The sequence below is a fragment of the Megalobrama amblycephala genome, linkage group LG24 (assembly GCF_018812025.1).
Source record: "Megalobrama amblycephala isolate DHTTF-2021 linkage group LG24, ASM1881202v1, whole genome shotgun sequence".
Taxonomy (NCBI): Eukaryota; Metazoa; Chordata; class Actinopteri; order Cypriniformes; family Xenocyprididae; genus Megalobrama; species Megalobrama amblycephala.
Genome location: NC_063067.1, coordinates 22,765,815 through 22,786,464, shown reverse-complemented (window position 1 = coordinate 22,786,464; position 20,650 = coordinate 22,765,815). Strand labels below are relative to the sequence as shown.

Below are 20,650 nucleotides of genomic sequence, written 5' to 3'. Positions count from 1 at the left end.
TGACACTGAATAAAGTTCTTGTAGTATTTCATATTAATTTCTGATTGTGTATGTATTTCTTACACTGATTCTCAAAGAGCATCACTTGCATCCCGTACAAAGAGAAAGATTGCCTGAAACTATATGTCACTGAATTTTTCTTCTTTTGGAAGATCTTGGTAACCTGTCACAAAAATGCAACAATCACAGTGATCAGTAGCCACATATCTGTACATTATCTGCATCATCTTTAATAGACATCGTAACATGGTGATGTAATTTGTTATGTGTATCTTTGCGTTCTCTCACCACCAGGAGGTCATTAAACAGGAAGATCTCCCGCTGATGCTGGCCGAGTTTTTGCAGTCTGTTTGGATCCGGGACCTCAAACAGTCTGCAGTAGCACACGAGCCTGCGATGAGCCTGAGACAGCACCTGCAACACACACACAAACATGTTTGTTTCTCTAGCATGGTGGGGACGTTCCATTGACCTCTATTTATTTTTATACTGAACTATGATATTTTCTATGCCCTTACTGTAAATGCAACCCACAGATAAACTGTTTTTGCCTTTTTATAAAGTCATTAAAGGGGAGCTATAATGCCCCTTTTCACAATATGTAATATAAGTCTCTGGTGTCCCAGAATGTGACAAAATACCCCACAGATCATTTATTATAGCTTGTCAAATTTGCCCCTATTTGGGTGTGAGCAAAAACAATGTGTTTTTGTGTGTGTCCCATTAAATGCAAATGAGCTGCTGCTCCCGGCCCCTTTCCAGAAGAGGGTGGAGCTTTAACAGCTTGCGCTTTGGTTGCTCAACAACAACAAAGCTGGAGAATCTCACGCAGCCAAAATGAGGATTGTCAGTAACAGTGTTCAGCCTTACATTGTTCAAACCAGAGTCAGACAGTGATGGAGAAATTCAGGAAGAAGTTACAACTTTTAGAATGCAACTGGATGTTTCTGAATGGTTAGTGGATAAATTTATGTAGTTTCTGTGGAGTTGATTCAACTCATCGACTAGCATGTGCCGTCATGTTAATCTTTTGTGCAAAACTCGTATGGATGCCCACTATACATAGCGTACCTGTTTGCCAAACAGAGCCATACACACCAGGCTAACATTTATGATTGCTATCAAATGCTGTGAATGGTCTAATATTTTTTGCCAAAATATTGCTCAGACAGAAACGCTCCTTTTTTAGCAATCAAGCTTTCCAGGGTCAACTTTCAGGCTATCCAAGCTAACGAGACTTTAAATAGTGTTCTGTGCTCGTCTGTGCAGCCAACAACAGAAATTAACATGCTTTGCTCAAACTTTTGCCATGGCGTTAGAATTGGTACACCGTTGTCGCTTGCAAAAACAAAATGGCAGCGCCGTGGGTGGAAACGTGCAGATTAAGAGGCGGTGATATTATAATAAGATCCCCTTCCTACGTCTCTAGGGGAGCGAAATCTGAGCAGATCGTTTTTTCACATGCTTGCAGAGAAAGGCTTACCAAAACAAAATTACTGGTTTGTCCCTTTTCACGTTTTCTGGGTTGGTAGATGCACCGGGGACCCGATTATAGCACTCAAACACGGAAAAAGTCAGATTTTCATGATATGTCCCCTGTAAGTATGTTTTTAAGCCATTCGTTTCATGAGGATTGTTGGCTACTCCCCACATGTAGCTAAATTTACACACACACCCACACATGTTGGGTTTCCATGTTTTATGTGGACTTTCCATTATTATACTGTACAAACTGTATATTCTCTCCCAGAAACCTACCCCTAAACCTACCCATCAGAGAAAACTTTCTGCATTTTTATATTTTCAAAAAACATCACTTAGTATGATTTACAAGCTGTTTTCCTCATGGGGACCAAAAATGTCCACACAAGGACAAGGGTTTTTGGAATATTGCATTCTTTTTGGGGACATTTTGTCTCCATAATGTAGGGTTTACCAGGACCACACACACACACACACACAAATGATTTGCCATACACATCATGATGTATACTTACACATCCAAGGCCATGGTGAAGCGATCCCATCTGTAATGCAAGAGTTATATGGGTGAATCATGCAATTCACTGATCGTGATTTAAAATTGTGGTACCAGAATTGTTGAGAAATGATAAGACCTCTTAAGCTATGACTGACAGACTCTCTATCTTCATTAATTACATGGGCAGTATCTGGGGAAGTTCTGTATCTTTTAGCAACTTTTAGTACAGTTTCATGGACTACAGAGAGCAGCATTATGATAAACGTAGAGTACGACCGGGTTGAACTTACTTGCTTCTTGCCCACAATGAGTTTCTCCACCTTCTGCACCTGAGACACATGGTCGTCATTTGTTTTAAGCTCCTTCTTTTGGATCCGCTCGTAAATCCCAACCAGCATCTCCCGAGGGATGTCCTCTCCATCATCAACCCCTTTCAACATACACATACAAGACTATAACACAGTTTACAGCTACTAAATTGGCATGTCATGTCATTCCTTATTTGGACTCTTCTGTGATCATGTATCAAGTCCAACTGAGCTGTAGCCATGGACTCATCCTTAACAGATGTGATAAATGGATATGAATGTCAGCTCATTTAATAGAGTGAAAGCAACAGTGTGTTTCAATCAAAACCTCGTAGATTCTTGATGAAGTCCTCAAGCTTCATCTTGCGTTCCATCTTGACGTTGGGGCTGTACATGTCTGTGTTGAGGAGGATAATGGCGAATGCCAGGATGAAGATGGTGTCAGGGTTACGGAACTGACGGACCACGTCAGGATTACAGATGCAGTAGCGCTTGGCTAAACAAAGACACGCCACAGATCATTCTATCTCGTTAATTCACGTTAAAATCAAATGCAATGAAAATTATCTTTCTACAATTAGTGCTGTAGCATCTTTGGATATTTGATTATCTTTTTACCTTGTTTATTTGTCGTTTCTAAGTTACTTCATAATGATTTCAGAGATAAAAAACTGAATGAAGGTTCAGTATAGTAGATATATGTTTCGTGTTGTGACAGCACCTGTAAGCCTCAATCAGGCGCTCCACCTTCTGTGCCTCCCCCTGAACCCGGATTTGAGCCTGGAATTTCCGCAAAGCTTCATCCAGCTCCATCCCTGAGAAGTCCAACTCATCCACCACACAGCTGCAACAGACACACATGATTTCAAATGTCACGTCTACACATGCCTGTGGCATACAACAGTTGTCACTTTGCATAGTATAATGTGAAAAACTACATTTATCTAATAATAACACAATGGGTAGCAAAAAGGGTATTAAGTAGTATGAAAAAAATGCAAATACTTACTCTAAAACATCCCTATTAAACTGTTTCTGTCTGTTTCCGAGAAATTCACCAATCATCTGTCTACTCAAGCCTTTCCTCTGCAGCAGGAAGTGGGCCACGCCCACGGGTGTGTCAGGAATAAATCCCCTCTCCGTTAGGTACTGTATTCCCTTCTCTGGCTTTCTGAAAGCAGATGATCAGTTGAAGTTAACCAAAGACAGCACTTTTGAAATTCCCTCTAAAAAAGGAAAGGTTTAATTTGTTGACAAAACACAATTACTCAAGCATGTTTCCATTTTGATTTCTGTCATTATTTGTACAATGGCAACATTCTCAGTGCCCTTTGTGTCTCCTTGACTTACTACTGAATTAACAGGATACTTACTGAAGTTAATTGAGAAATTGGACAGCAAAAACATGTAAAAATATATATTTTTATTTTATTTTTATAAACACTTTTTATTTTTTAAAGGTAAAGTAGGTAGTTTCTGTGACTCTTAGCACTTAGCAGAAAGCATATTTTGCAAACGCCCTTTTGCATGTCACACTTCCCCCAACTCAAACATCACAATCACATGGGTGCTTATGGGTGCTTGTGAAGGCATGTCTCAACAGGTAAAAGTAGCTACTTTCAAGAAAAGTTTCAACATATTAGGAATACTGTTTGCTGTATTGCCATTTGTTGTGAGATAGCAATTTAGTGAGTGTCTCGTTTATAAATAAACCCATCCAACGTATCCACACATGGCACATTTTTTTACATAACACACCACAACTATTTGAGGCTGTCTACATGGCTTGCACTCCTGGGGGTATTCCAGAAAGCAAGGTTATTTTACCCTAAAACATACCCTGAACTCTCAGTTTATTAACCTTGGTTACTCAGGGTATGCTGGATTCAAAAATGTGTCTTTTTGAAAATTTTAGACCTGGCCTGCCTCTGTGTGTTTTTTTATTATTCCAGCAAGAGCGGTCCAAGGTACGCCTGCCCATGGAAGGTCCTCAGGGAGATTTTGCCGCTTATGTGGAGTGGGTGCTGGTGAATAACGGATCTCCGTTCACCAGCTGCCTCACTGAGGAGGACATCGCCAGCCCCACTCCGGACCCAGAGCCCAGCCAGCCACCCCCACACCCTGCCCGTAGGCTATGCCAGAGCCCACTGCAGACACGGAGCACTACTGCCATGGAGCCAAAGCCCAATAGAATGTCTGACCAGGTGCGTTAGCCGGCTATATCGTCTGTGCCCATAGAGTTCGAGGGGATGGATGGAGCCCTGCCCACACTCCTGCCACTGAGGCTGAGCTGCAGCTGGCCTCTGCGTAATATTGTGAGGATTTGGAAGAAGAAATTCCCATCACCACTGTTCCCGCCCAGCTCCAAGTCTCCTGTGTCTCCGCTGGTCGCGCCCAGCTCCAAGTCTCCTGTGTCCCCGCTGGTCCCACCCAGCTCCAAGTCTCCTGTGTCCCCGCTGGTCCCACCCAGCTCCAAGTCTCCTGTGTTTCCTCTGGTCTTGCTCAGCTCCGAGTCTCCTGTGTCTCCAAAGATCCTGCCAAGCCTCCCTCTCCCACCCCCTCTGCCTATAACAGCCAGTTCCTCTGCCCTGCCACCACTGTTTCCCTTCAGTCCCTCAGCTCCACCTCTAACTCTACTCTGCAGCATGGATCTACCTTGGGTCTTCCAGTCTCCAGCTCCACCTTGGCAAAAGGATCCCCTGGCGCCCGCCTCCAGTCACCGAGCCCCTCACTCCACCTTGGCTCGTCGACCAGTCGGCTCCACCTTAGCTCCTCCTTTGGCTCCATCCTGGGACCCATCATCCCTATGGCTGATGACGTCCTCCCACTCTGCCTTGGTCAGTTGTCATTCTGCCTGCGCCACAGACTTCCAGACCTTTAGCTGCGCTTCGTCCCTCCAACCCTTCGTCTCCGTCAGGCTGTGCCTTCCCTTCAACTCTGCTTTTGTCCTCAGTCCCACGGGCTTCGCCTCAGTCCTCTGACACCCTGGCTCCACCTCGAATGCATGTTGCTAGGTCTCCAGATCCATCGGCTCCATCTCCGTATGTCTAGGTCTGCAGGCCAAGTCTCCTCCATGGCTCCCTCCTTCGACTCTGCTGTGGGTCTTCGTCCTGAGCCTTTGTCCTGAGCCTTCGTCCTGTCATTGCCACCCTGGTTTCTCTTGCCAGCATTCCCTGTTTTCTGCCCTTCATCTGCCTCCAGAGTCCCCACCTTCCCTCCTTAATTAGACTGTTCTGTTATGCTTTTCTCATTAGTTCTTTTTGTTTAATAAATAGTAATTTGATTCATCTTTGATTCTTGAATAAAGGTTCTTAAATAAAAATAAATAAAATAAAAATCAGATTACAATAAGTAAATAAATAATGCATCTAACAATACAGTCTATAAAAAACATTTTAAAAAAACATGACAATGTAACTTAATATTAATTTTTCACAGTATAAATTGGGTCTTTATACACAAAAAAATAGCCACGCCAAACTCTCCACCTGCTTCAGTAGCATGCCCCAAACTCTCCACCTGCTACAGTAGCCATGTCTCCAAACTCCCCACGTGCTAGAGTAGCCACGGCCAAACTTTTCACGTTCAACAAATCTTACATGCTTCACCTTTAAATTGTTTTTCTGCTAATTTCCATTTTCTTTTAATCGCCTTGACATTGTATTGATTGCCATAGCTTAGATTAAAAATGTAATTGTACCTGAGTTTCACCTTAATGACACTGAAATATCATGATTTCACTGTCTATTTTTTCTAAAATGCTTTTTTTTTTTTTTTTGTGGCAAATGCAGATTTTGTTCCTGCACTTTCTGTTCAACCTTGTTATGCTGTGACATTTCATACTTATATAAGAAATGCTTTGATATTTCAGACATCATATTTGAAGGCTAACTGTCATGTTAGCCATCTGAGGGCACTCCACCCTGGACTATTGCCTCACCATATTGGTTTTGTTTTCTGGTTTTTGTCTGGACTATTTTCATGGTTTTTGACTCTTGCCTGGCTGTATGACATTGATTTTGGATATCCCTAAATAAAGCTGCACTTGGATCTATCTCAAGTCTCAGAGCACCATGACATAAACCTTGATCAACTTCAGATCCAGCAGTATGGGGATTCAGATTATTCCTCTGGCCACTAAGAAGGAGTGGATGGCTCGACTTTGGGCTTTGACTGCGCTGCACCAACATGGGATTGGAGGTAGGAGACTTTGCCCAGACTTTTTGGACCATGGTGGTGGGGCTGAATTATAATGATGTTGCTCTTAAAGATATCTTTAATAAATGCCTTGATGACCCTTTGCCTCTATGGGAGATGGATGAACTTCAGATCCTGGATTTTTTGGCTTCGTCAGATATCTCCACCATCGTAGCCAATGGGCAATACCAGGTCAACCTATACCCTTCCGCAGAGACCTTCCCAACATCCCTCCCTCATTGAGTCAAAACCCTGGCTTTCTGAATCCCACTGGGAAGCGCAAGTTAAGGAGAAAGAGGCCAGTCCCTGGGTCCGCTCCAGCCGGAGAGTCTGCTCCAGCCGGTGAGTCTGCTCAAGAGCCCGCTCCAGCCCGTGAGTCCACTCCAGAGCCCTCTCCAGCCCATGACTCCGCTCCAGTCCGCCGGTCCAGCCCGTGAGTCCGCTGAGCCCTCTCCAGCCCATGAGTCTGCTCCAGCCCGTGAGTCCGCTCCAGAGCCCTCTCCAGCCCATGAGTCTGCTCCAGCCCGTGAGTCTGTTCCAGAACCCTTAGCCGAGATGACTGCCACGTCTGAGCCCTCAGACGAGATGGCTGCAGTGCTGGCCATTATGGCCACAGCCATTTGGTGTGTGTGGGCTGCGCGCACATCAGGTTCCAGCCCATGAGCCCGCACCAGTCCATGAGTTCCCTGTCTGCCTTGATACGACCAAGGAGGTCGACCCCGAGTTCTCTGTCTGCCCTAATACAACTACAGAGATCGTCCCTGAGTCCCCTATCAGTCCTGATATGACCACGAGGGTGGTTCCTGAGTTTCCTGTCTGCCTTGACATGACCGTAGAGGTCGTTCCTGAACTGTCTACCTGCCTCAATATGACCAGGTCACTGGAGGTCACTCTGGGCAATGCCTTGGAGGGCATTCCTGAGCTCCCTGCATTCCTGAGCTCCCTGCCTGTCCTGTTACGGCCCTAGTGGCCACCCCTAACTTCTCTGTGACCTTATGTTTCAGTTTTGCCTAGTCAGCTGTGTTGGCCTCTAGATCCACCTGATCCGCCATGGGGGTCATTCAAGTCTGTCTGCACTGTTGTGGTGGTCATCTGCTCCACCGTGGGGGTCCTCAAGCATGTCTACACTGTTGTGGTGGTCATCTGCTTCGCTGTGGAGGTCTTCAAGCATGTCTACACTGCAGTGGTGGTCGTCTGCTCCATTGTGGTGGTCTGCACGACTGTGGTGGTCATCTGCTCCACCATGGGGATCTTCAAGCCTGTCTGCACTGCTGTGGTGGTCGTCTGCGCCACTGTGGAGGTCTACAAGACTGTCTGCATGGCTGTGGTGGTCATCTGCTTCGCCGTGGGGGCCTTCAAGCCTGTTTACGCTGCTGTGGTGGCAGCCTTCCCTGCACTGGCCACCTGATTGGCCTATTCCGCCCTGGCCGCCTGCAAAGCCTTCGTCCCTAATTCCTCTGACCCTCCACAGACCTGGTCCGTCATCCCTCCCCCTGGTCATCCTCCAGTCCACCTCCCTCCTAAAATTTTTTGTTTTGTGTTTTTGCCATGTTGGAGCATCTGGTATCCGCTCCGTAGAGAGGGGGTAATGTCATGATTACCAGTTGGAGTGCCCTGGTTAGCCACCTGAGGGCACTCCACCCCAGACTATTGCATCACCATATTGGACTTCACTTCCCGTAATCCCTTGTCCTGGACTCATTACTCTCATTGCACTCAGCTGTTATCACTCATGTTATTAGTGTCTGCCTACCCAGGTTGTTTCAGTCATTGTCATCAAGGTTTAGTTTATTGTTACATGCACGTCTGAGCACTTTGTTGGTTTTGTTTTCTGGTTTTTGCGTGGACACTTTTCATGGTTTTTGACTTTTGCCCGGTTGTATGACATTGACTTTTGGGTATCCCTAAATAAAGCTGCACTTGAATCTACCTCAAGTCTCAGAGCACCGTGACACTGACATCATGAAAGTCTTTTTGAGCACATGGAACATGGATCTCTCTTACAGTCTTTCTTAATATATCATTATTGGTAAATGTAGTGTGAAGCAGTAACATTTACTGACTAAGACCATTCAAAAAAAAATGTTTATGTTTAGGTATTTTGGTTTAACATTTCTTGTAAGGTAAGAGGTATCACAAATGTACTCTTATTATAGAAATACATTATATAGAAATCATCCCATTGCAAAAATAAAAAATAAAAAAACCTTGAGTGTAGATCCACGATGTGTGAGATGAGAAAAAAATAAAATTGAATAAATAAATTAGAATAAAACATTGCGTTATAATAGTGCTTTATAATTACATATAAATAAATAAATAAATATATATATATATATATATATATATATATATATATATATATATATATATATAGCTAGAAATATATAATATTGTGTGAAATCTGTCATGCCCACTGGAGCCTCATCATGCGCTGAACACCTCTGAAGAAAACTAACCCTGGAACATGAGCTGCTCTGCAGCAGTTTGTGTTCAGAGAATAAATTGCTATAGCTACTTACATACCCTGAAAGTTACCTCAGGTTTTGGAACCGAAAGGTGAGGTTATCCATTTACTCTGAGTAAACTTACCCAGGTAATTCACATAACCTGTTTTCTGTAATGCCCCTCTGATCATCAACCCTGAAATATTTTACACATATAACAGGGTTGGCACACAACATGTTTTAAAAAAGAAAAATTCTAATGTTTTCTTGATTTATAATGTGTAACTTAAAACGCTCACTAAAACTGAGCGTTTTAGTGAGCGTTTTAAGTTAGACATGTAAAACTGATTACATGTCTTCAATAGGAAATAATGGTTAAGGAAAGTTGTCATCCAATGTATATGGCAGTTACAGGCCTGGTACTGTGAAAATGTGATTTCTTGAAAGTTCAAAGTTTTGCCAAGTTTTGTTAAAATTGCTAAAATTTCATGCTAAAATTAGAATTGGTGATAAAAGTCATAAAAATATTATTACAATTACAGATTTCAGCCCATTCACAACAAAAATGATACACACTTCAAACCAGAGCCATTCATACCCAGTTCTTCTGGTGATAAAATGTGTATTTTGTGTATAATGTCATTGAAATACATACTTATTGAAGAGGTTGAGGCCAATGCGGTATTGTCTCTTGCGCATGAGATCACTGCTGAACGCTGGAGAGTCCCAACTGTTGCGAGTGTCTTTGTGGTAGGTCTGCTTGCTGAGACTATCTCTAGATGAGGATTCTGAGTTTATTGTATCAATGGAATTTGAATTGCTGTTGATACTGTCATTGTCTCCATCTGAAAATTCTGATTCTGACTTGCTCTGTCGGTTGCCGTTGGTGGCCAGGTGGCTCTCCACCTGCCGGTGTCTAAGTGGCTCTTCGTCTCGAGAAAGCGAGGGAACTCTAGGAGGTAGTCCATGTGAGATATGTTTGGGAATGGCCTGTGGTCCTGCAACAGTCCGTTCATGAATATTTTGTGGCTGGACCAAACTATGCTCAGAACGGATCGCTTATATCTGCTGAGCTGTCACTGGGAGGCTCAATGGTCAACAGGGGTAAGTCCATACAGAGCTGTGAATGCCCCTGGCATTCGAGGGATGGAGTGCTCCTGTAGCTAGTGTCCGTGTCCAACTTGTCATCCTTAGCCTCCATGGACCAATACTCTTGCGAAGGAGCCGATGGACTGCGTGCGCTGCTCAGACTCGCTGCTGGATGGCTGATCTATAGAGCAGGAAGGCTGAACCAGTGGAGAGAGCTCCTCTTCATCGATAAAGAGTGTCACGTCACAGATCTCATCCAGCTTGTGGTGCTCATCAGGCTGAGGGAGCTCATCCTCCTGCTGCAGGCCCTCTTGACAAACTGTTTGTTCAGGCTGGATCTCTTCTCTGCGTAGACTACGGCAGTTCAGTGCATCGTCAATTGACTCCGCCAATGACTTTACTTGCCTTGAGAAAGTGTCCTCTAACTCTGTGATTGTATCTGTTAAATCGTTTTGAGGTTCTGGGGCCTCCAAAATAACAGGAACCTTCTCTCCAGCCTGCACCATGGCTCCCACTTGGCTGGTATCATCCAGGAGAGACATTTGCTTCCCCTCAAAAACAGAGCTGTGGACTTTCTCGGGTCCTTCAAAGGAAAACTGCATCCTCATGTTGGATAAAAGAATCCTGCGGGTCATGCGGTTCTCCGACATAGAACTCCTGAGACGTTCAAAGTTCTTGTTCATTTGGTATTGGCGGAAAGCTGTCTGGATGGTCCGTGCAGCATGGCGGGTTATGAAACGGCCTCCATATTTCCGCTCAAGCATTTCCACCTGGGAAAATCAGGAAATATGCAAAAGGAAATACATTTAGATGGTATCATAACAAAGTGATTAGGGTTAACCATTTAAATAATAGTGTTTACAGTTAAACAAGATGAGGTCTATTTGAAACACACACAACACTGGTAATACTCATGACTATGGAAACTACAAAATCCATTATATAGGTTAGTTCAAACTTCTGGTCCAATACTTATTTGCAATGACACTGTACCTTCTTGTCCTGAAGGTCTGTGGAGAGCTCATAGCTTTCAGAGAGGGAACGTGAGCGTTTGATGGCCTCCTCCTCTGCCTGCTTGCGGAGGATAGATTGAGAGTGTTGTAGTTTGGGTCGCTGAGGGCGCTGTGGGCCTGGCTGGATGCTGTGGCTGTACACTGAGCCTTCAAACTGGTCAGGACTCAAGGAAGAACTGTGAGTGACAGGGCCATGGCCATATCCTATGCTGGTGTCCAAGGAAGGGCCAGGCTCACTGTTTTGAATATTCCCCTCCACACTAGACAAGACAGGAAAGCAAACCATGTAATACACATTGACATGGTACAGTGGGTTTCATTCATTAACAAGGTCTGCAAGGTTCTCATGCAAACTTTCTTCTGGCTTCAGAACATGTGCTTATGTGCAAACATTTTTTTCTGGTAACACTTTATTTTGATATTCTGCTTTAGACATTCTGCTAACTTTGACATTCTAAGTAACTTTGCAACTACATGTCATCTAGCAGTCATTAGAGTATTAGTAGACTGTCTTGTCTGCTTAATATCTACTAACACTTTATTTTGATGCTCCCAACTGACATTCTACTGACTATATGTAACTGGGCAACTACATGTCAACTTATTCTACTAACCCGAACAATAAACTAACAGTCTACTACAGACTACTAATACTCTAATGAGAGTTAGTTGACATGTAGTTGCAAAGTTACTTATAGTTAATAGAATGTCTAAAGTGGACCATCAAAATTGTGTGTAACCTTCTAACCCTTTCTAATGTTGATGAATCCGTCCAGTTCTAAATGAGCAAATGTACAGTCATTAGCAGCTCTCTATGTCAGTGCTTCCCAAACCTGTTCCTAGAGGCACACCAAAGCCTCGTTTCCACCAAAATTACCTTGAAAAATTTGTCCCAGGAAAAGATTGAAAAAAATTATTGCACAGCCATTAAAATGTGCTCTAAGTAGGTTATGTAAATCACCATACTAAAGAAGAAGAAGGAAGTAGAATAGCTCTTTTTCTTAGCGTCTGTTTCCATGGTAAATCATCAATTCGTTGCTCTGTTGAGAATGCCTTGTGTGTTAACCGGGGAACATACTCTGAGTTGTCTGAACTTACTCCTGCATTTTTGGAAACAGCACACCACGAGTAAGCAAAGTTTGAGTTAATCAACCGAGAGTTCAGGCTATATGTGACGGTAAGTTAACCTTGCTTTCTGGAATACTCCTTTTTTCCCCAGACCTATTGCTGTCTGTGTTTCCATCTCAGTCTAAAGTACAATGAAGATTAGTCCAGTGACGTAGGACTGCACACGACTTTCCAGTTCTTGCTGAATTTTGTCCTCCGCAAATAATCTTAATAAAGCCTGAACCTTGTCGTCGATCCATCGGTCGTAATTTTTAAACTCCATTGTTGATTCGAGTAGCAAACAAGTCTTACTGCACGCATTGAAATAAAATGCTGCATGGAGTCAACCAATAAAAATGCTGCATGGAGTCAATCAATAAAAATGCTGCATGAAACTCAACCAATCAGCATGTTCAGTGCCCAAGTCCTACCCCTGAAAGTTCCTGAACTTTGAAAAAGTACTACCTCATGAGCAGTGACTTTCTGAGGGAGAATTTTTTACCCGGAACTTCATTTAGACCCTGGTTCCTGTGGTCGAAACACACAGAGTACCACCCCAAAGTCCCTAGTTCCTGTGGTAAGTTCCTGCGGTGGAAACAAGGCTCAACTGTAAACATTTTCAAACTCTTCCTGATCACTCGCACCTGATTCGACTCATCAGCTCAATAGTAGAGATTCCAAGAACTGAAATTGATGTTTACTGTTGGTGTGCCTCCAAGAACAGGTTTGGCAAACACTGCTCTATCTCTAAAGATGCTCTCTTACACAAGATCTTCAAGTTAAACCAAGTGTCAAATTCCCAATACCAGCTAAAATTTAAAAATATACTAAATATATTTTTGTGATTGTATTTTCATACTGAACCTATCCCAAAATGAACTATCATGACTTAGAGGCCATTCACACTAAACCTGTTTTGGTTTAAACATCATTTAGCTTGAGTGCTGCAATTTTTGGAATGACCAGACACATCCATCTAGCGTTACCATAGAAAACAACAATGTAACAACAATGTGGTGCAATGTAACTTAGAAGTTAGTTAGAGAAATCATGCTGTTTAAAGCTTCACTGATCACTCCAGAGAAGAAATCTAATATTCTCCTCCTCATTTGTCTAATAAGATGCAGTGTTCTGATGGTTTGCCAGCCACTACACTTTTTAAGTGCATGGGCATGCTATAAAAAATAACATTCGGTTGTGTTCATATTCAACACTTGTGAGATTATTGCTGATTACTCATTAATAAATCATAATTTCTGCTTTAAAGGTATTGCACACACAGGTTTTAGGCACAAATACCTGCATCTTTAAGCTCTGATAACATTTGAACAGTACGTATGGCCTGATTTCCAAGACTAAGCAAACTAAGAATATGAAATATGAGCCAACATATAAAAAGGCTTGCTAAGGAAAGGATCAATATTATTATTGCTCATACTTCGTCCTGCACTGTCTGTGCCATAGACCTGGATGATACCATAAATCATGCAGCTTGTGAATGAGAACTGGGTTGCTTTTCAAAGCAATCAGACCTGGGATTCAAGACAATGGGCTTAAATTGAATAATGGACAAACTAAAATATCATAGAGATATTCTGGCTTGGGTCTATTTGCATTTGGTCCACTAACTAACAACCTCCCAGAATTCTCTAGCCACCAAAAAGAAAACATAGCAACTTCTCACAACAACTTAGCATTGTATTGGCGAGTTAGCACAAGTTAGCACAAGTTGTTTTTTGGTGGAAATGTATAATAGATTCTCATCAATATCCAACAACTGAGGGGGATAAATAAACTAAAACATCCTTCTGATAGCAGACTTCATTGAAAATCTTCAAGTATCCCAGAGAACAACTGAAACAAACATTTATGGTAAAATTAAATTATGTTTAGAGGCCTAACCAGAACTGATTCAAATCAAATTCTACCAAATATACTGAAGTGATTGAGTTAAGAAAGTTTTCTGATGGTCTGCACATCTATCCAGCACAAGTAACAGAAGACCTGTTTACACTGCATGAGACACGTGTACTATATTTACATTACTTTAGACCTCAGTCAGAGCATATATAATCTTCCATATTTACATGAACATTACTCACTAACTCTTACTCTCTGCAGCATGTCGACGTGAATGTCGTCCAAAGAAAGATCTCCTGCCAAAGAAGTCCAGTTTCTTCTGCTTATCTGCCATTATGAGCCACAAGTTCAAAGGGCAGTTCAGTTTTCCAGCCAAAGTCTGCTCTGATGAAACCAATCATTTACAAACCAGCACATCAATCACACTCTGCGTAGAGCTACGAGCTGGCCTGCAAATAAATCATTTTGCTCAAATCATATAGAAAAGAAACTTCCTTCAACAACTTCCTCTTTCAGGTTTGAAGTCATCCCTACAGTCACATGCAGCACTGTACAAACAACTGTAAACTGACACGACAAAGCAGCAGGAGGGAATGACCTCAAATGTAAACTCAGCACACCTTTTTATGCAGTGAAGTGAAATGCAGTTGATTTACGTCTTTTTACACATCCTCAATTTAATATTTTGTTTATCAGTTTTACAGAATGATTTTAAGCAAAATAAAAGGCTTCTATAAACACACTGGTATAGCCTAGTCATAAGAATAGCATTAGTAAGTAAATAGTACTCGTATTGAAATGTCAGTGCTTGCTATCAGATGCCGCTTTTCAATACCTCATACAACCCAAGTCAATACAAGTACAGCACAGAAATGTTTATTCCTAATTATGAAGTATGTCAGCATATTTAAAAAAAAAAAAAAAAAGGACAACAGGGTGAAGATCTCAGTGACTAGTGCCACATCCACACATACATACATACATGTCCACACGTAGAGTACATGCAGTCATGGAGATGTGCTGTTGACAAAGTGAAATTCACACTTCTTGCATAATTTCTCTAGAGATGAATCTCACGCACCATCTGTCCTGGCAAACACTGACACTTTCCTCTCGCGCGGGTGGCAAGCCTGCCTAGTGTTCAAACACAAATGCCAGCACACAGTTTAGAAACCATGTCATATCAGTTTGGGTGAGATGAGGAACAACAGTGTGCATTTACTGACGACTTGTATTTAGAGATGACTATAACATAATGATGCAGCATGCAAAATATTATTAGGGGAAATTTTGTTATTTTAAATTAGCTGTTTTAAACTGACCCATGACCACAATCCCTGTCATTCGTTGACCAACATTTGTCACTTCTGTCAACAATTGCTGCGATAAAGTAACTGAATGTCATTCATTTTCAATGTTTGGTGATACACATGACAAAGTTGCACAGCAGAGCTCAGATTTAGACAGTGTGAATGCAGATAGTGGTCATAGTGGTTCCCTGTACTCTCACCAGACTTCAAACTTGGCTCTTTTCACAGCTTACGCATGTCTATCCTCCATCCTCATCGGATCGGTCTCTAGTGTGTCAAGATTAGAGCACACTTCCTATTTTCTCAAAGTAGTTTGGTAACATCTATATGAAAATTAGCTGGATAAACTCTATGGCTATATTATGTTTATAATTTATCATATTTTAATCATATTTATGTTCTGATGTTCTTATGTTTTAATCATGTTATGCTTTATCATATTTATGTTCTGCACACAAGTATATAAACAATTTCCATTTCAATGTAGATACATGATCAGAAATGCCTCTGTTAATGTTGTTTAAACAAGTGTGTGTGTTAGAGAGAGAGAGAGTGTGAGTGTGTGTGGGCTTGTTTTCATTATTTATGAGGACACAAATTTGTATAATGAGGGTATTACACTGGTATTACGACGTATGAGTCCTCATATATAAAATAGCTTTAAAAACATACTAAACAATGTTTTATTAAAAATGTAAAATGCAGAATGTTTTCTGTGATGGGTGGGTTTAGGAGTAGGGGTAGTGTAGGGGGATAGTATGTACAGTTTGTACAGTATAAAAACCATTAGGTCTATGGAATGACATACAAAAATGACATACAAATTTTTCTTTTAAGGTCTTTTTTCACAATATAACTTCAAATATGCATTTTTTATTTTTTAAAAAACACACCAAGAGAGGACCTGCAACCGATGTCTACCTTTCTAACAGGGGACCTCCATAGCCTGCAATGTGTGTGTGTGAACACAAAGTGAAGTCTGTTTTCCTTATGTAACTATATAAATATATAAATATTAAATATATATATATATATATATATATATATATATATATATATATATATCAAACAGGTGTCACACTTTACCATCTAACAGAGGAACGAAGGCATTTTGTTTAATAAAATCACTATTTACTGTATAGAGTGGTGACCTGCAATTGTTACTTATTGCAACTGTAATCTTAAAGAGCTATTTCATTCCATAAAGAAAATACACTGTAATAATATTTTTGCATAGGAAGCATAGAAAGTATCTGTCAAGAGAGAGCATTAAATAAGTCAAATAATATTGTGAATGATAAGAGGTGTCCTCTCACCTCTGCTTTTGAATTGCTGCCATCTGGTCAACTGTATTTTTTCCCCTACTGAACGAAAAATTCTAATGGTCTTTCCTCAAGCAATTCAAAGTTTTACATTTTTGATAACTGATGGTTTGGTCATTCTTTTTTAATTGTATATTGTTTATATATGATAATATACACTTATTTTGATCTCTGATGCCTGTCTGAACATTATATATATAAAGTTACATACTAAAAACAGACTTCATTTTGTGTTCACACACACAGTTCCATTGCAGGCAATGGAGGTCCCCTGTTGGATAGATAGACATCAATCAGAGTTGCAGGTCCTCTCTTGGCATGTGTTTAAAAAAATATATATTATTATTTGAATTTAGATTATGAAAAAAGTCCTTAAAAGAAAATTTTGTATGTCATTTTTGTTTCTTCGAAATGACCAGAAACAATGGTCCTCTCTTGGCCAGTGTAGAGTGACAGTACCCTGTTGGTAATACAGACGTGTGTGTGTGTGCTATGAAAGTGAATGACTCTTCTAGTAAAGTCATTTCCCCATCACAGGCCACATTAAAAAGGAACAGCTGTTGTATGATTGAGGGGAAAATGAAGAACAGTGTAAGATGACATCATTTCCTCTTCAGGGTTTCATTACTGTGTACAGATTTACAAAACCCTACAGTCTGAATTGTGTTTCTTACAGTAAATCAAGAGTGGCCACCATAAACACTAGATGGTTTCTAGCAGAAAACTGACCAAAAAAAAAAAAAAAATTTCAAAGTAATATGTTCTCCCACGCTTCTCTGCAGTTCCATTGTCTTGATTATTATTAAAATGAACTAGTACCCAATCCAAATACCAACAAAAAACCTTGATGGTATTGACATTATTTAACAAGTACTTTTTTAGAATTTGGCATTTTTTGTTTTGTTTTTGTCAGTAGTTCATTCAAGGAAATGTGCTTTTTGAGTCTTTATGAGCATCCAGACGGAATGTAACAAAATGGTGAGTCCCCATAAAACATGGAAACCCAGCGTGTGTGTGTGTGTGTGTGTGTGTGTGTGTGTGTGTGTGTGTGTGTGTGTAGGACGACGTGGTGTCTGTCAAAGCATCCCCACTGGGTGTCTGACAAATAGCAGGGGGATTCCTGCATTCCAAGTGAATAACGGTGGATGAGAAAAGGGGCTGGCAAAATCAATTCTTCAATCTTGGGGAGTTTTAGGGGCCCAACACGTTAATGAAGAGCAGATTTCAGCCGTGTGTGTGTGTGTGTGTGTGTGTGTGTGTGTGCCTATGTGTGTATGTGTGTGTGTGTGTATGTATGTGTCTGAGGATGCCGGTTGTCTCAAGTGGATTTCCATATGTGCCCGCCACATGCCGCAGACCAGATGACCCACTTGCAGATTTACTGTAGATGACATAAGAATGTCCCAGAGTCAAACACATCACATATACAACATACAATGGCCCCAAAAACTAATTGGACACTTTAGCCACAAAGTCACACTTAAAAGTCAATTGTATTAGATAACTAGAATAAATGCTGGTATCAAATGGTTTGATATTTAAAGAAAGCAAAATGTAAGCAAAATGGGAGGAAAAAAGAATGCTGTAAAAGCAACAAAAAACAACAACAGATATACAGCTCAAATGACTGAGAAAAAGTATTGTGACCAGTGTTGGGGAAAGTTACTTTTAAAAGTAATGCTTTACAATATCGTGTTACTCTCGTTATTGTTACATTGTTACAGAGTATTGTTGCATTGTTACTTTTGCTTTATTTTTTCACACCCAGGCTGGCTTTGCTTTTTAATAACAAACAAAAAAAAAGTTGTATTTTGGCAAATGTTAAGGCCTTTTCACACCTAAAGTAAAATGAATAAGCCTCAGGCTGAAGGAAATGTAAATTCACTCCTGTACAGTAGAGGGAGCAGCTCAAACAAACCTTTCAGTTGTGCTGCCATTCTGGACCACAGAAGAAAGTTTGACACTCTTACCTCAGCAGTAAAAACAAATAAATTAAACACAAGTGTCAGTGTGATGTTTTTGCTTATTAGTATGGTTGAATTGGATCATTGAAGGTCAGCAGCAAAGACATAAAATAAAAAATGTCTTTATTAAAATGAGATTAAATACATAAAGTCTATTTGTGCTATTTAACATACAGTATTTAATTTTTGCAGGTTTGCATAATATTCTTAGTTTGCATCTGACATCTTTTTTTTAATTCATTTTGAGGAATACTCAAATGTATTTTTGTCCAAGTGAGCTAGTGAACTAGTAGCAGGAAGTTCGGATCAGTTTTACTGACTCAGATCTCTGAATCTTGTTCAGCAAAATGAACAAAACTGTTTTTCAAGTCATTTTGTTAATTTCAGCAGAATATAATGGAAATGTTACATGTTAAATTCCCCAACACCTAATACTTATGCAAACGTTTATCACATTTGGAATAAAAAATAAAATATAGGCTGATGCAGCTATGAAGGCCAAATCATGAGTAAGAAATTATTAATTAATTGCTTAGCAATGTATTCAGGCTATGAAGTCTGTTAGTTCACCTCACATCCCGATCCGATTCGTCCTTTCTTTTGTCACCTCACATTTATCCTGTCTGTTCCCCAGAAAGATTAGATACCTCTCGTGTCTTCGGGTTCGAGTCGTTAGTCCCGTCAGTGTCTGAACTGGGCCGTGACAGCCTCATATGAAATGCAGTACTGGAAAAACAGAAATGATGAGTTCGCCTTTCGAGTCTTCAGGTTCAAGTCATTCGTTCATCCCGTCACAGCCCCATAGGCTGAATGCAGAAACAGAAATGAGTCCTTCGTTCTTCTGTCACATGACCGCTTCCAAAAAAAAAAAAAAAAATAACTACGCACTTTTGTAAGGAACGTTGTGAATGAACTAATTTGTTTTTTTCAACACGGCTGTCACGTCACGTGAAAAAAGAACGAAGAGGACTCAAACCCGAAGACTCGAGAGATGGACTAATCGTTTCTGTTTCTGCATTCAGCCTATGAGGCTGTGACGGGATGAACGAACGACTTGAACCTGAAAGAATTGAGAAGTGAACTAATCACTGTACAGAACCTATGGGATGTTGCGTATGGACGGTCAATACAAAATGAACAAATCATTCTCTGACAGAATAGTCTCAGTCATATTAAAAATTCGTTCAAAATGAACGACACATCACTATCTAGAACTACAATACCCACCAGGAGAGCTTTTAGTCAACAAATGGGAAAACAAAGTAACTTGACGTTAACTTGTTTGAAAAAGCAAATCACTGATTCCGACACTTTTTTGGTTTGTCAAACATTAGTGGAGCCAAGTTCATACGCAGCTGTGCTGAACTGACTGATCTACTTGACACTAGTTGCTTAAAGGTGCCCTAGAACCCTTTTTCACAAGATGTAATATAAGTCTAAGGTGTCCCCTGAATATGTCTGTGAAGTTTCAGCACAAAATACCCCATAGATTTTTTTATTATTCAGTTTTTTAACTGCCTATTTTGGGGCATAATTAGAAATGCGCTGATTCAGTGCATGTCCCCTTTAAATGCTCCCCGCCCCCAAGCTCGCAACTCTATAAAACATTGCATAAACACAGCTCAAAGTTCACACAGCTAATATAACCCTCAAAATGAATCTTTACAAAGTGTTCGTCATGCAGCGTATCAGATCATGTAAGTATAGTATTTATTTGGATGTTTATTTGATTATGAATGAGTTTGATAGTAACCTAGGCTGCGGCTAACAGGGCTAAAGCTAACATTACACACTGTTGGAGAGATTTATAAAGAATACATTTTTTGAAAAAAATTTTATGTTTATGAATTATACAGACTGTAAGTGTTTAATAATGAAAATAACGACATGGCTCTGTTCTCCGTAAATACAGTAAGAAACAATGGTAACGTTAACAGTACATTAGCAACATGCTAACGAAACATTTAGAAAGACAATTTACAAATATCACTAAAAATATCATGTTATCATGGATCACGTCAGTTATTATTGCTCCATCTGCCATTTTTCGCT

The 20,650-nt window shown here is 40.7% G+C and overlaps 1 protein-coding gene across 1 annotated transcript in view; it reads right to left on the bottom strand.

Annotated features, from left to right (window-relative positions):
- The window catches only part of iqsec1a (IQ motif and Sec7 domain ArfGEF 1a), a 95,272-nt gene that overhangs the window by 14,843 nt on the left and 59,779 nt on the right, over nucleotides 1–20,650 (bottom strand). Inside the window, 11 exon segments of the mRNA XM_048178478.1 lie at nucleotides 64–163; nucleotides 289–414; nucleotides 1,998–2,027; nucleotides 2,272–2,411; nucleotides 2,618–2,785; nucleotides 3,006–3,133; nucleotides 3,299–3,460; nucleotides 9,589–9,986; nucleotides 9,988–10,152; nucleotides 10,154–10,792; nucleotides 11,016–11,295. Of these exon segments, the coding sequence (XP_048034435.1) occupies nucleotides 64–163; nucleotides 289–414; nucleotides 1,998–2,027; nucleotides 2,272–2,411; nucleotides 2,618–2,785; nucleotides 3,006–3,133; nucleotides 3,299–3,460; nucleotides 9,589–9,986; nucleotides 9,988–10,152; nucleotides 10,154–10,792; nucleotides 11,016–11,295 (2,336 nt within the window).